General features: G+C 37.1%; 1 protein-coding gene across 4 annotated transcripts in view; it reads left to right on the forward strand.

Moving 5' to 3' along the window:
* Positions 1-14,001, forward strand: part of PACRG (parkin coregulated) — a 468,816-nt gene that overhangs the window by 306,236 nt on the left and 148,579 nt on the right. The window contains exon 5 of one of the 4 annotated variants that reach the window (XM_075203277.1): positions 3,228-3,261. The exons of the other annotated variants lie outside the window; for them this stretch is intronic. Within the exon in view, the coding sequence (XP_075059378.1) occupies positions 3,228-3,261 (34 nt within the window). The remainder of the gene's footprint in view (positions 1-3,227; positions 3,262-14,001) is intronic. 4 annotated transcript variants of the gene reach the window in all.

The raw sequence follows: 14,001 nt of genomic DNA on the forward strand, positions 1-14,001 counted from the left end.
TAAACAAAAATGCTTTACTTAATGAATGTTAACTATTTGCATAGGATATGCTTTTACTTGCAAATGTATCTATACATGTTTGCAGGGGAACATCATAAAGTTTCATAAAGTATTTAAAGAATTTAACCATATAAAGTGAAAAGTAGCATGCATTTACTCTCTTCTTACCACAATCTACATGGTGAACATTCCATGAAATCCATGGAATATAAATATATACATTCATTATGAATCTGTTTAGCTTAACATATACTTGTTATTGCCCATTTTAAACCAAGCAAATAGCGTGCTTGTGCAAAAACATGAATATAGTTCAAATGCCAAGTGCTTTATACTTACCTTCAACTGTGAAAATGGTTCTTTGCAGTAGGAGCAATAAATTCGCTCCCCTAAGTGTTGGCTGATATTATTGATAGTGAAGAATTGGCTGGCTGTCTTCCTAGAAAATAGAAAAACATATGAGATTTTATTATTCCATAGTATATAGTGTGTTGATTATGGAAATATTTTCTAATATAGTGCTAGGAAAGATTGTTATCTTCTTAGGTCAGATTGTACTAGGCCGTTTCCTTAGCTAGATGAATTGCATTGAAGATGAAAGTTTGCAAAAACAGATGGAGTATTAACCTCTGTCAACACCATAACTGTTAGTCAGCACTTAACCTATTGGGTGTTATCAAATTATATGTAGATGCTCAAATTTTTCAAACTGGATACAAATTGGATAAATTGGCAAGTTCCAAGACCTCCAACTTGTTGATGATCAAATCCATTTCCGAATGCAGCACTTCCTTATTTCTCTGCACTTCTTATTTGTAATTGAAAATAAATATGTTACATTTTAGAAGACATATGATTTTAAGTCCATTTCTTTTTGGGTTCAGCTGCAGTGGCTAATTTTGCGATTCAGAGTTTGAGTTTGCTGTTCACATGGAAAAACAAATTAACACATCTATACAAAGTACCATTTAAGCTCAAACAAGCTTGCATGTCTTCAAACTGGCTCAATGCTTTTCGTCTTACTTAAAATTAGAATATATTTTCAAACTTGAGAGCAAATTTGACAACAGGTTCAAAAACCACTTTGAAACAAATTCAAGCATCTGTAGTGCTGAGTTGAACTTGGACATATGTATTTTTCATCTTACTTAACTTTATGCATGAACTTTAACAATACAATTTGTATTGAATTCTTTGGAAGATAATAATCAAAATCAGGAAACAGACCAATGAACAGGAAAGGAAGGAAAGAGAGACAGCCGTAAAAGTATATCAGAGAACATAAATTGAATAAGCATGGGTATAACAAAAACTCAATAGTACATTCACAGAGGAGAGAAGGAAAGTGACAAGGCTAAGTGTTCAGTATAGTAAGTGCTCCAATCAAGCCATTTAATCAGGGGAGATGTAGCAGATGACGTGTATTGGAAACCTATGGTCTCCAGGTCATAATTTTTTTGAATTTTGGTGGTTATTAGAGAAATAGCGCATGGGATGGAGATTTCCAGTATTGGGGAATTGCAGCTCCAGTAGCGATAAAAATATGTCCCAAGACATATCTTTTATGTTGTTGGAGTTGCGGGGGTTAGTGGTGTAAAAGAGCTACCTCCAGGGAGAGGGTCAATGACACATTTAAAACCCAGTTAAGTTAGACAGAGATATCAGTCCAAAGGTTTTGTATCTGGGAAGCTGCAGAAAATGTGAAGAAGGCTCCCAACCTCACCACAATTCCTCAAAATTTAGAAACATTAGGTAGAATTTTTTGTAACCTACCAGGTTTAAAATACTTTCTATGAATAAGTTTATCTAACATTTCCAAATGATTGATGCATTTGGACATTTTAAAAACATTCTGAAAAATGTAACACCATTCCTCCTCCTTCAAGGACAGCTGGAGATCTGTTTCCCACTTGAGTTGAGTAGACAGTTTATGTGCGTCTATAGAGCTTATGAGGGATTTATACTAGGAGGTTATACCACCTGTGCACCTAAGTGGTGACAGATGGAGACTCATGGAAGGAGTACGAAGTTTCAGAGTGGGCAGGGAGCAGCCCTGAGATTGAATCCAGTGTAAATTGTTGTAAAAATCTTGGGTAGGAATATTATACTTTTCGTCGAGTCTGGCAAAAGTAATCAGAGCATTACCCTCAAAGAGGTGATCAAGCTTAGTGATACCCTAGTTGTGCCAAAACAACAGTTGTAAGTGTTAGATCAGTTTAGAAAAAACAATAATCGAAAGATGAGGTGATGGGAGAGTAAAGTCTGAGTTTAATTAGAACATGTTATTCCAGGCTGTAAGTAAGGCTCATATGCTTCCTAATGGAGTAGCTGTTAAAGGTCTATATTTTGTTTCTGCCAATATAAGATCATCTAGAGGAAAAGAATGGGATGTTTCTCAATAGTTACCCATGGCTTGGGTGGATCAGGAGCTAGCTATTCCTTAATCTGAGCTTGGCCTTTTTGACTTATAATCGACTGTCCCTAAATGATTTCATACAGAACAGCAAAATATTAAATAATTAGTTCTTAAAATAGGTAACTATTCTACAAAAAACCTGTAGTATCATCATAGTATCAACAAAAGGTTTTTAGAAATCATGCTCTTAACATATGCCTTGGATTTATCAAAAGATCTAGTATTTAGAAACTCTTTTATGTGTGTTTTTACCTTTCTTACCTTTTAGTAATGTCATAGTCTTTTCTTGTGTTTACATGTAATTAAGAATATTTACATCTAGACCTTTTTATGTTTACGTATATTGGTATTTTGTTAGTTCTGCCATAGCTGATTAGGGCCACCAGTTTATTTAAATTCCATGGAGGATGCTTGGTAATGGAGACAGTTTAAAGGAATACTGAACCTAAAAAGCTTTCAGCACTGATTTTCAGTTACTACACACATGAGCCAGATATGAGCCTAGAGCTAAGCTGGTCTGTATCCCAGTGCAATCCATTGAGCCATTCAATTCCTACATTTTCTCCCTTTTAACCTTTTGGGTTTTCCTTCACATGATTATACAATAACTCATGCAGTGCACTGAATTCCTCTCTGACCACTTAGTAGCAAAGCCAATATACTAGTTGTGATCTACAGTTTAAAATCTGTGAAGTGATATCCTTGTCACAGCTGATTTCTTTTTGCAGAAATATTAAGAATTCCACATAGAAAAATACAAAATGAATGTGCATCTAAACATGGGATTAATTAAACTGTATTTTTATTGCAGAAATGTACAACTTGACAGTAACCAAAAGCAACCAGTGAGTAATTTGTATTTATCTGTCTAGTTCAAGTTAGAAAATGACAGCAAATATCTGGATGTTTTCATCATCATCATCAACATTTATTTATATAGCGCCAGCAAATTCCATAGCGCTTTACAATTGGGAACAAACATTAATAAGACAATACTGGGTAATACATACAGACAGAGAGGTAAGAGAACCGTACTCGCAAGCTTACAATCTATAGGACATTGGGAGTTTGAAACAAAAGGGCATGTGCTACATCATATTGCACAATGGACCAGCTAGAATGCAAAGGTAAAAGTATTGAGTGGGCTGTGTGTGTGGAAATGTTGGTCAGAGGGTTGTTGTCTTGTGTTAGCTGTGTAGAGGGTGGTAATAGGGTAATCTAGGGAGATTAAGATAGTGGTTGAGGAAAATAATAAGCTTTTCTGAAGAGGTGGGTTTTCAGAGAACGCTTGAAGGTTTGAAGACTAGAGGAAAGTCTTACTGTGCAAGGGAGGGAATTCCACGAAATGGGTGCAGCCCGAAAAAAGTCCCGTAACCGAGAATGGGAGGATGTGATGAGAGTGGAAGAGAGACGTAGATCTTGTGTAGAACGGAGGTGTCGAGTTGGGAAATATTTTGAGACAAGGGAGGAAATGTATGCCGGTGCAATTTTGCTGATGGCCTTGTATGTTAGTTGAAGAATTTTATATTGGATTCGTTAAAATATAGGCAACCAATGTAGAGACTGACAGAGTGGCTCAGCAGAGAAAGAACGATTTGCAAGGAAAATAAGTCTAGCCGCTGCATGCAAAATAGATTGTAGAGGTTCCGGTCTGACTTTGGGAAGACCAGTAAGGAGAGAATTGCAATAGTCGATGCGGGAGATGTTGAGTGCATGAAGTAAGGTTTTTGCGGTGTCTTGTGTGAGAAATGTGCATATTCTGGAAATGTTCTTTAGGTGTTTGTAACATGCTTTAGATATAGACTTGATGTGGGAAATAAACAACAGTTGTGAGTCAAGGATTACACCTAGGCAACGAGCTTGCGGGGTGGGATTTATGGTCATCAATAGAAATAAAAATGTCAGGCAGGAAGCTTCTGATTTTGGGTGGGAATATTATTATTTCAGTTTTTGAAAGATTGAGTTTGAGTTAGCTAGAAGACATCCAAGATGAAATGGCAGAAAGACAGTCAGTAACGCGAGATAACACAGATGGTGAAAGATCAGGAGAGGATAGATAGATTGTGTATCATCCGCATAGAGATGATACTGAAACCCAAAGGAGCTTATTAGTTTTCCAAGAGAAGTGGTGTAGATAGAGAATAGCAGAGGACCTAGGACTGAGCCTTGTGGTACTCCAACTGATAAAGGAAGTGGAGCAGAGGTGGATCCAGATAAATTAACACTGAAAGAGCAGTTAGATAGGTAGGATAAGAACCAGGATATGACAGTGCCTTCAAGACCTAGGGATTGTAGCGTTTTTATGAGGAGAGAGTGATCAACAGTGTCAAATGCAGCATAGAGATCCAGGAAAATTAGAAGAGAGTAATGGTCATTACTTTTTACTGTGATCAAATCATTGACAATCTTGGTCAGTGCAGTCTCTGTGGAGTGTTGAGATCGAAAGCCTGACTGAAGTGGATCCAATAGGTTGTTTGCTGTAAGAAAGTGTGTGAGGCGAGTCTAGGCAAAGCTTGAAGGGGCATGGGTGCTGAGAGATGGGGCGGTAATTTACGAGAGAGTTAGGATCAGAATTTTGTTTTTTCAAAATGGGAGTAATCACTGCATGCTTGAATAGTGATGGAAAAATACCAGTAGAAAGAGAAAGAGCACAGATTTTAGTTAGAGAGGGAATGAGCACAGGAGACAGGGACCTACCAATTTGTGAGGGAATGAGATCAAGAGGACAGGAGGTAGAGTAGGAAGATGAGAAGAGAGTAGAAACTTCCTCTTAATTTTTGGGATCAAATGAAGAGGGTGCTACAAAGGAATTGAGCTGATTGCTTGTCGAGGGAGATTATACCATTTCAAGTCTGATCTTATCTATTTTGTCCTTGAAATAGGAAGCGAGATCCTGGTCACTGATGTTAGTTGGAGGATTTGGGGTGGTAGGATTCAGAAGAGATTTAAATGTGTTAAAAAGGCATTTGGGGTTATAAGCTTGATCATAGATGCATAGATGACATATTGGAAGTATGTTTGTTTAGCAGTGTCCAGAGCATTTCTATAGGAGTGGTAGAAATCAGTGTATGTGATGAAATCATTACAGGTACAAGATTTACGCCAATGGCGTTCTGCTTTACGAGAAAGTTTTTGTAGAATTCATGTTACTTTAGTGTGCCACGGTCGTCAACGAAGTCTATGCGACGTATGTAGTGTCGCTGGAGCCACTTGATCCAGGGTAGTTGCTAGGATTTGGTGAAAATGGGGACTGCCCTATCAGGGGAGGAGAATGTAGAAATTGGGGAGAGAAGGTGTTGGAGAGAGGTTGAAAACTGTTGAAGATCAATAGAGCTGATATTCCTGCAGTTGTGAGGAGGCTTGGAAGAGTTTGACACTAGGGAGGGTAAAGAACTGTGGGTGAGCGAGTAGCTAATAAGAGAGGGGGAAAGGAGTGTTAGGAAATCAGAAACTGAGTATAGTCTAGAGAAAATAAGATCAAGACAGTGGCCATCCTGATGAGTAGCGGATTCAATCCACTGGGAGAGGTCAAGTGTGGAGGTTAGAGAGAGTAGCTTGGAAGCAGCATTGGAACGTGGATTAGAAATAGGGATGTTGATGATGGTGGGGATGTCAGAGGATAAGAAGTGAGGGAGCCACGCAGAGAAGTGTTCAAGAAATTGTTGGTGTGGACCAGGGGGGCATTAGATGACAGCAACACGAGAACGGTTAAAAATCCTAACAGCATGTACTTCAAAAGATGGGAACGTGAGTGATGGGACATTTGGTAGAACTGTGAACGTGCACTGTGGGGAGAGAAGTAGTCCAACCCCCCTATGATCTAGGATCTCATTTAACAGTGGATGTAAGTACAGCTCTGAGGAGCAATAATCTGCATGGATTATAAAACAATGTGTAAATTAGGCCACATATAAAGAAATATATAAAGATAAATAAATATGTATAATAATATAATATATAAATAAATATATATAAATAGTCCTTTCAGGCTGCGTACAGCTTGTGGCTACCTGACACGTGCAGTAAATATATAAGTTTATAATTAACAACAGCATGTGTCTTTACTAGCAAAGAATGGATATGTAAAAAAAAAAACGTCCTTCCCCCTTCCCCAACGTTAACCAACACCAGTGATTATAGCTTTGTCTGGTCACTGCTATTGCAGGATGGGGGGCAGCGTGATGTCTCTCCCAAAGTGCTAACTATTCCCAGGCTGGGTGCTGGTGACACTATGACGGGGAAACCCAAGGTCACAGCCTCTCTAGGGGAATCAGCCTCACAAAAATTGTTTGCCTCCATGCTCTAGGAAAAGACAGCCGCATGTTTAATAGCACTGGAACTCTGTCAGGCACCCTGGGGAAGTGGAGGTTGGGGTAATGAGTAAAAGTCAGAAACATATAAGTTAAGTGCAAGTTCAGATCTCTCCGTAACTAGCCAATAAGAGCGACTAGCCTCTGATTGTGATTGACTAGACTCTGAATGACTAGTTGCATATAAATACCATGGGCTATGCATGAAGTGATTGAAGTTCATTCGTAGTCTACATGGGACCTAAATGTGACTAGCGAATCAGAACAGTTATTTCCTTTTACTATATTGCTATTATTGAATTGTTTCCACGTTGCAGTACCAGATATTTTAATGAGATTTAAGAAGTATATACTGTGTTTTTAGGATGGGCAATTTTGTTTTTTATATTTGCAGTTACCTGATTTTTACATATTCTCTGAAGTATTCATGATCGGGCATCTACAGTACATATGTGTGTTTAGCACATGTACAGTATTAAAAAGTCAGACAAAATTTTCCCAACCCCCCTGGTGTCACCAGCACCCAGCCTGGGAAGAGTCACACCCTAATCACCCAGTCATGCTTACATTTAGGTGAAAAGACACCAAATGGCTAAATAGCACACACCTCAGCACACCAAAAATGGACTATCCCATGGATATCAGCTCCCTTCTGAGGCAATCAGTATGCAGGTTTGTACTCTTATTGAAAATTTCAGGTTGCTTGCCATTGCATTGAACATTGAATATGGTCTGGAAACATGCCATTTTAGGTCATTATTATATTAATAAATCAAATACAACACTTTGAAGTGCAAATGAAATTAACCTTTGCTTCAACAACACAAATGATTATAAAATGTTAACATAACAAATCCTCCTAGTTAAAAATTATTTACAAATCCTCATCATCATCCAGGGTGCTGGGCTGTGGTATAATACTGGTATAATGTGGTATAATAGTATCATAAAGTCACAAATTCCAGTAAATTCAAAACAAGCTGCCTAGCAAAGTACTTCCAGAGCTTAAATAATTCAGCTGGTCCTTTTCCTACCCTATATAGCATTAGATATTTTAATATTGGAAATATTGTGTATTTGGCTTCTAATAGTAGATTTATCATTAAAGGATATTGCATTGTTAGGAGAAATTAGGTTTCACACAGATGGTGATTTTTGTTCCAGCATAGTTCCAGGAAGGATTTGATTTATGACCTAAAAAGAAAGGTTGTTTTTAATTGCAAATAGTTTTGCCTGTATATAGAAAAATCAATATTTCATTGAGAAAGTACTACACTATGAAGCATTTACTGATCCAATTTAAAATATTTATATAGAGAGAAACAATACACTTGCTTCCTGAAAGTAAAACATAGTTAATCTTGGTTTGTGTATGTATATTATAACAAATGTTTTTAGCAGTACACCTGTCACCATCAGCATCAATCCATTCCCAGTGTACTAAGAGCATAATGTAATTAAATGGAAAACACAGTATCATTCAGCATTGTTTTAATAACATGTCTACGCTTTTTTCATTGCTATAATGCAAACTTCCGTATATTGGTGATTCACTTTGTTGATTCAAATTTGAAACATTCTTTAATAAATATTTATTTTTTGCAGTCACTATCTATTATTCAGTCCCTCGATTTATTATCCTTTTATTAATCCTTTTGTAGGTCTCACTAATGAAAATTAAACTATGCTAAATCAACCTCTGTACTGTGTATTGCTTCTTAGTGCTCCACTTGAGGGCTTTCAACTGTATTTATTTGGTAAATACCTCTCTGGATCATGACAAATGCATGTGTGTCTTCTTTGTCCAGTTAGAGGTGAATATATGGAATTCTTACTTTCAAACAGAAGAATCAGGGCTACCTATACTAATAAATAAGGACTTAAAAATATTTGTTTATATTGTGTAGCTGGTTTTGGAAATATATAATTTCTAAACAATATGAGAGATTTTGCTTGAGTAAAGTTGAGCACCTCCTGTATGTATGGAAGTCGATTACACAATAAAACATACATTTGTACTAGGGTCAGCTACTTCCTGATCCTAGTTCAGTGCATACCCTGCGTTAAGAGTGGAACTGTATGTTCACTGTCATAGGGGCTTATTTATCAAGCCTGAAACCATGGGGTGATGGCTATTTCTGCCAAGCGCAGGAGACTTCAGACTTCAGACATATCTCCTGCATCAGGTTAGCTATTGCATAATGACACTGTGCTCATAATTCTCAATTTGTCAAGGTCTGAAAAGCTTACCTTTTCAGAGATTGACCCTGAAGATGGCATTAGCTGCTGTACCCTATTGGCGAGCATTGTAGGAGCGGGATATTCTGACCCTTCCCTGGCAAGCTTCATGGTCCTTCCTTTCACTAATTGTCTTCTGAGCATGAGCAGTGCATAAAAGTTACCAATTGAAATGACAGCTTGTGCCTGACACCCACATTTGTGAATTATCATTGTAACTAAGTGCCTAATTTCAATGAAAGTAGTATGAGAAGTGGCAGTATGGTATAACAATGTATATAGTCCCACTTCGACCATTGTATATATAATGTATGTAGATAGATAGTTAGATAGATAGGTGTGTGTGTGTGGCAAATAATGTATTACATTCTTGTAGACAATCTTAAGTCATTTTAGTTCTACTGATTTTTGTATAAATTACTTATTTTGTGAAATTGACCTTTAGAAATTACATCTGTTGATAAATAACATTTATAATACAAAGAAATTCTACTTGTTTAGCTGCCCTATAATGTTATTTTGCACATGTAAACTATAGAAGCAGATTACATGGAGACCGTTCCAAACATTTAGTAATAAGTAGTTTATATGTAATTTATGTGTAATTAGTGCCTTGCCATCCATTATTTGATGTGACATAGCGCCTGCACTGCACTCACCTGTAGGGAATTCATGTAAGTGGAACATGGTCAAATCTGATTGACATGCTTTAAAAGTCACATGCATATAAACCTAGAAGATTGTGAGCTGCTTCTTAAGCATGTGAGGGTTTTGCATGGTTGTAAGGAAATGATTCCACATACTGCTGCAGAGGTTCGGTAATTAGGCAGTAAACTCACCATCAGGGAAGCCTCAACCTGTGAGGACTAAGCACCAGAAATCATTACTTACAGGTAGTTGGTGACAGTCCAAAGAAAACATTTTCAAAAAAGGGTTTAATAGTAGTATAATATGTTACTTACACACATTGACACTGCTACTTGGGTGTATACATCCATTTCCCGAATTCACAAGGCAAAGATATAGAAACCAACATTGATAATGCATAGTGTGTTTTCTTGAAGAACTATCTGGTATCCTTTGCTATTTTTTGCTATTTGACAAACGACTAGCACTGGGCACAAGGATTAGGTGCATCCAAGTAAATAAATATCATAATGAGACCCATGTGACTAGTTACCCCATATCAATGACTGAGACTCGCTACATCTATATCTTATGTTCTCAACCTGTGCACCTCAAGCGATACTTCACATTCACGGGCTACTTTTCTCTGTGAAATATAACCCAAAATAACACAACATTTATTACTTATTAAACCTATACAAAACTTATCAGAAGGGATATTTTAAAGCATTAAATGCATAAGCAGTCACTTTGTATAAATGTACTGGTTACTTAGGTTATACTTATGATTCACGGAAATACTTTGGGGGGTAGTTTGCAAGCAGTTTCAACACAGGGACAGGGCCGGACTGGGACTAAAAATCAGCCCTGGCATTTAAGGTACACAGGCCCACCTCAGTTCCAGTAGGGGAAAAAATATATGCCGCCGCGCAACGACGGCGCCGAACAGGGTGTGACCTCATTGTGTTGTGGGTGTGGCCAACATGGGGCATTGATACATACATTATAATTATACATTACATTTATCATTTTAGACAAATACACAGGCACTACTGTTAGAAGTACACGTTATATGCATATGGCTCAACATTCCCTTGTAAAATCAGGGTTTTTTGGATAGAATTTCTTTTTTGTGTTTTAGACGGAAATTGTGTACAACCCTACATGAGGCCCTGAGTATACTTTAAAATCCAAATCTGTATGAACTCAGTAGATACAAAACCTATGGGCAGCCACATTCCTGGCAGTAAATACATAATAGACTGAAGCAAGGTATTATAAGCAGCATATAACAAAATACAATAATCAGCTGTATAACACAGAGGTTGGTTGAACCCATTATATTATACTAATTGGCAATGTAATTTAAATCAACAAATGCATATCATTGTCTCGGATTTGTAAAATCATACTAATACATTTAATATCTATAGTAGTATATATTTTATCTGAAAATAAACAAAGAAACATAATTTGTTTTACTAATACATAGTTTGTTGACAGGTGCCACTTATCTACATTTGCAACACTTGAAACTTACTATTCCTCACGGAGCAATATTTTTTTGTGCAAAATTTGCCTAAACTAGTTGAAATACTAGTCAATCGGCATTTTTGAATGGACCAATTAGAGTAGAATTCTAAACATTCCTATGACCATCAGTTCTTAAAATTCCAAATCCCACTTATACGGGCAGAACAAAGACAATGATGTGGAAATACCTAGTTAAGAGTGGTGGACAGTTACTGGCAGAGTTTCGTAAATATGAATGCAGAATTCTTGCAGTGATTGCAATCTAGTTTTCTACAGGGCAAAAAAGTTACTGCTATTTAATAATCATTTGACCACTATACTAGCATAACTAAGGCAAATCCACACTTTTTTATTTGTGTATTAGCAATAGGTTGGAAATTATTTTCACCCCCAATGTTTCAACTGTTTTATAGTAGAAACAAGCACGCACTAATCTTACTTCGTTAGTATCTACTGGTGTGAATTAGAATCCAGGTGATCTTTATCAAGTGAGCTAGATCAGACTGTAGTATGGGCTTTCCCAGCGCCCCCACCCACCCCCTCTATTCTTTTCTTTATAACCTATTTACAAAAAGTGACCTTGGCAGGTAGCCAGCTAGCCAGGAAAGCTGTATGACCACATCTACATTGTTCAAGCTGTTAACCCTTGGGGCTGAAGAAAATCAGATACATTTAAATGTTTTTAGACAAATAGCAGTGATTTGCAAATTAGCTTAAAGGTAGCACACAAACAGGCTTAGATGCTATAAATTGCATGTTTCATCAAAAGTGTTGCTGCTTGTCAACTTTCAGGCATAAAAAGTGAGACATAAACAACTTTACTCTCCAGCACAATACTCTTGGTTACATAGGCAGTAGACTTGGCACAAGAATTAACATTCTTGCTTTGTGATACTAGAAAATGCAGTCTCAAACCTTACAGGTGCCTTTCAAAACGAGCACAGATGCTCAGACGTCTCACCTCACATCCTGCAGCAGCACTGTGCGCGCTGTCTGGCGGACGGAGAATCAGTGACTGCCGCCTATGCGAGCAATCACATGAGACGGCACCACGTGACAGGTGGCCATCGGCCTCCTTCGGCCCTTCTGGCATTTGCCAGAAGTGCCAGATGGCCAGTCCGGCCCTGCACAGGGATATATGTAAAAAAAGTTAAGAAACCCTATTTTCCTGACAGAGAGGAATCTTTCTGCATAATAAATAAACAGTAAGTACAAATAACTGCAGACAATGCTCTGTATCTAGTGGACCATTGTTTAAAATTAAGCATTGCTGTTTAGTAAATTGAACCTGGGTAAAAAGTACAGTGAACAGCATTGAAGTGATGTATGATCCTAGCTGTTCATCACTTCTTAGTAAAAGGAAACCTCTATTAAAAACATGCAGTGGTTTACTACATTCATTCCATTCTTCCATGCATTGATTTAATTATGATTCTATTTTGTCTCTAGTGACCAACTGTCATGGGAAATGTCAGATTACTTGGCTTTAGCAAAAAGATCTCTTGTTTTTAACATCAGTAATGTTCCCTTTGCTACCTTTACAGATTTTTGGATGTGCATAGTTGCATTCTTCTGATGGATTGCTTGTTTATTGCATATAAACAAAATAGTTAATGAATATAGTGTCCACAGAAAACACATTGAAATAAGTGGTATCATGATCTAAAGTTGAAGTATTTATTAGTTTATACAACTTTTTAGATATTCTGTAAAATGGCTGATCCCTCTATTTTTCTGACTTCTGATACTATGAGGTATATTTAACAATACCCTTATGTTACCCACAGTGTCGGACTGGGACATAAAGGGCCCACCGGGAAAATGCGGTGATAGGGGCCCATTACATTGGGGTGTGGCCAACTGCAAGAGGGGGTGTGGCCAGTCATTAAAGGGGTGTGGTCTGTCCACAGAGGACAACGTATAGCACCAAGTGTAGTCTATAAAGAAAAAGCGGACCTTGCAAATCAGGTCAATTTCACATGTATTACGTAAAGAAAATAGAGATGAAATGTGTATCAATCAATAAATAACCTTTATTTATACTGATAAACAAATGTATGATTAAATACAAATCTATACATTAGAAATAGAAAATTAAACAGCAGCTTTTAAATGAAAGCACATAAATTAACCATCAATGGTTGTAACATACAGTTATGGACATTTTTTCATTTAGTTTAACAGCCTCCCCATTAACAGTATAATTTTATGTTTACAAGTAGTGCTTTTATATTGTCCAAAACTAACCCCCCTACCCTATCCTCTTTTTCAGTTCAAGGCACCCTTAGGGCCTCCATAATTTTTTCAAGGCACCATTAAGCCAAAATAATTACCAAGTAGTCCCCCGCCTTGCTTAACACTGGCCACGAGGCACCCCTGTGAGATCACCGAGGCACCCCAGGGAGCCACGGCACATGCCTTGGGAACCACTGAGCTATACATATATATATATATATATATATATATATATATATATATACATACATACATACACACAGACCTAGCTATCTATGTACCACTGTATACCAGAAAACTTTGAGAATATATATATGTGTGTGTGTGTATGTATATATATATATATATATATATATATATATATATAAATAAATATGTACATCTATACAAATACACAATACCAGATGTTTGCTTGGATACTTGCGAGAAACAACAATATGGTGTGACTGCTCTCCACACCTCAATTATTCTGTCAGCAATACAACAAAACAACCTGTCCTTGGTGACATGTTAGTATTAGATTAGTTCTTAAAGAATCACTTGATAACATATACTCATATATTTCTGATAGTGTTTTATTCATTTTTCCCTATTAGAATAACTGGCATTCTCTAAAACAAGTATGTCATCAATATGTAGGTG

The sequence above is a fragment of the Mixophyes fleayi genome, chromosome 3 (assembly GCF_038048845.1).
Source record: "Mixophyes fleayi isolate aMixFle1 chromosome 3, aMixFle1.hap1, whole genome shotgun sequence".
NCBI lineage: Eukaryota > Metazoa > Chordata > Amphibia > Anura > Limnodynastidae > Mixophyes > Mixophyes fleayi.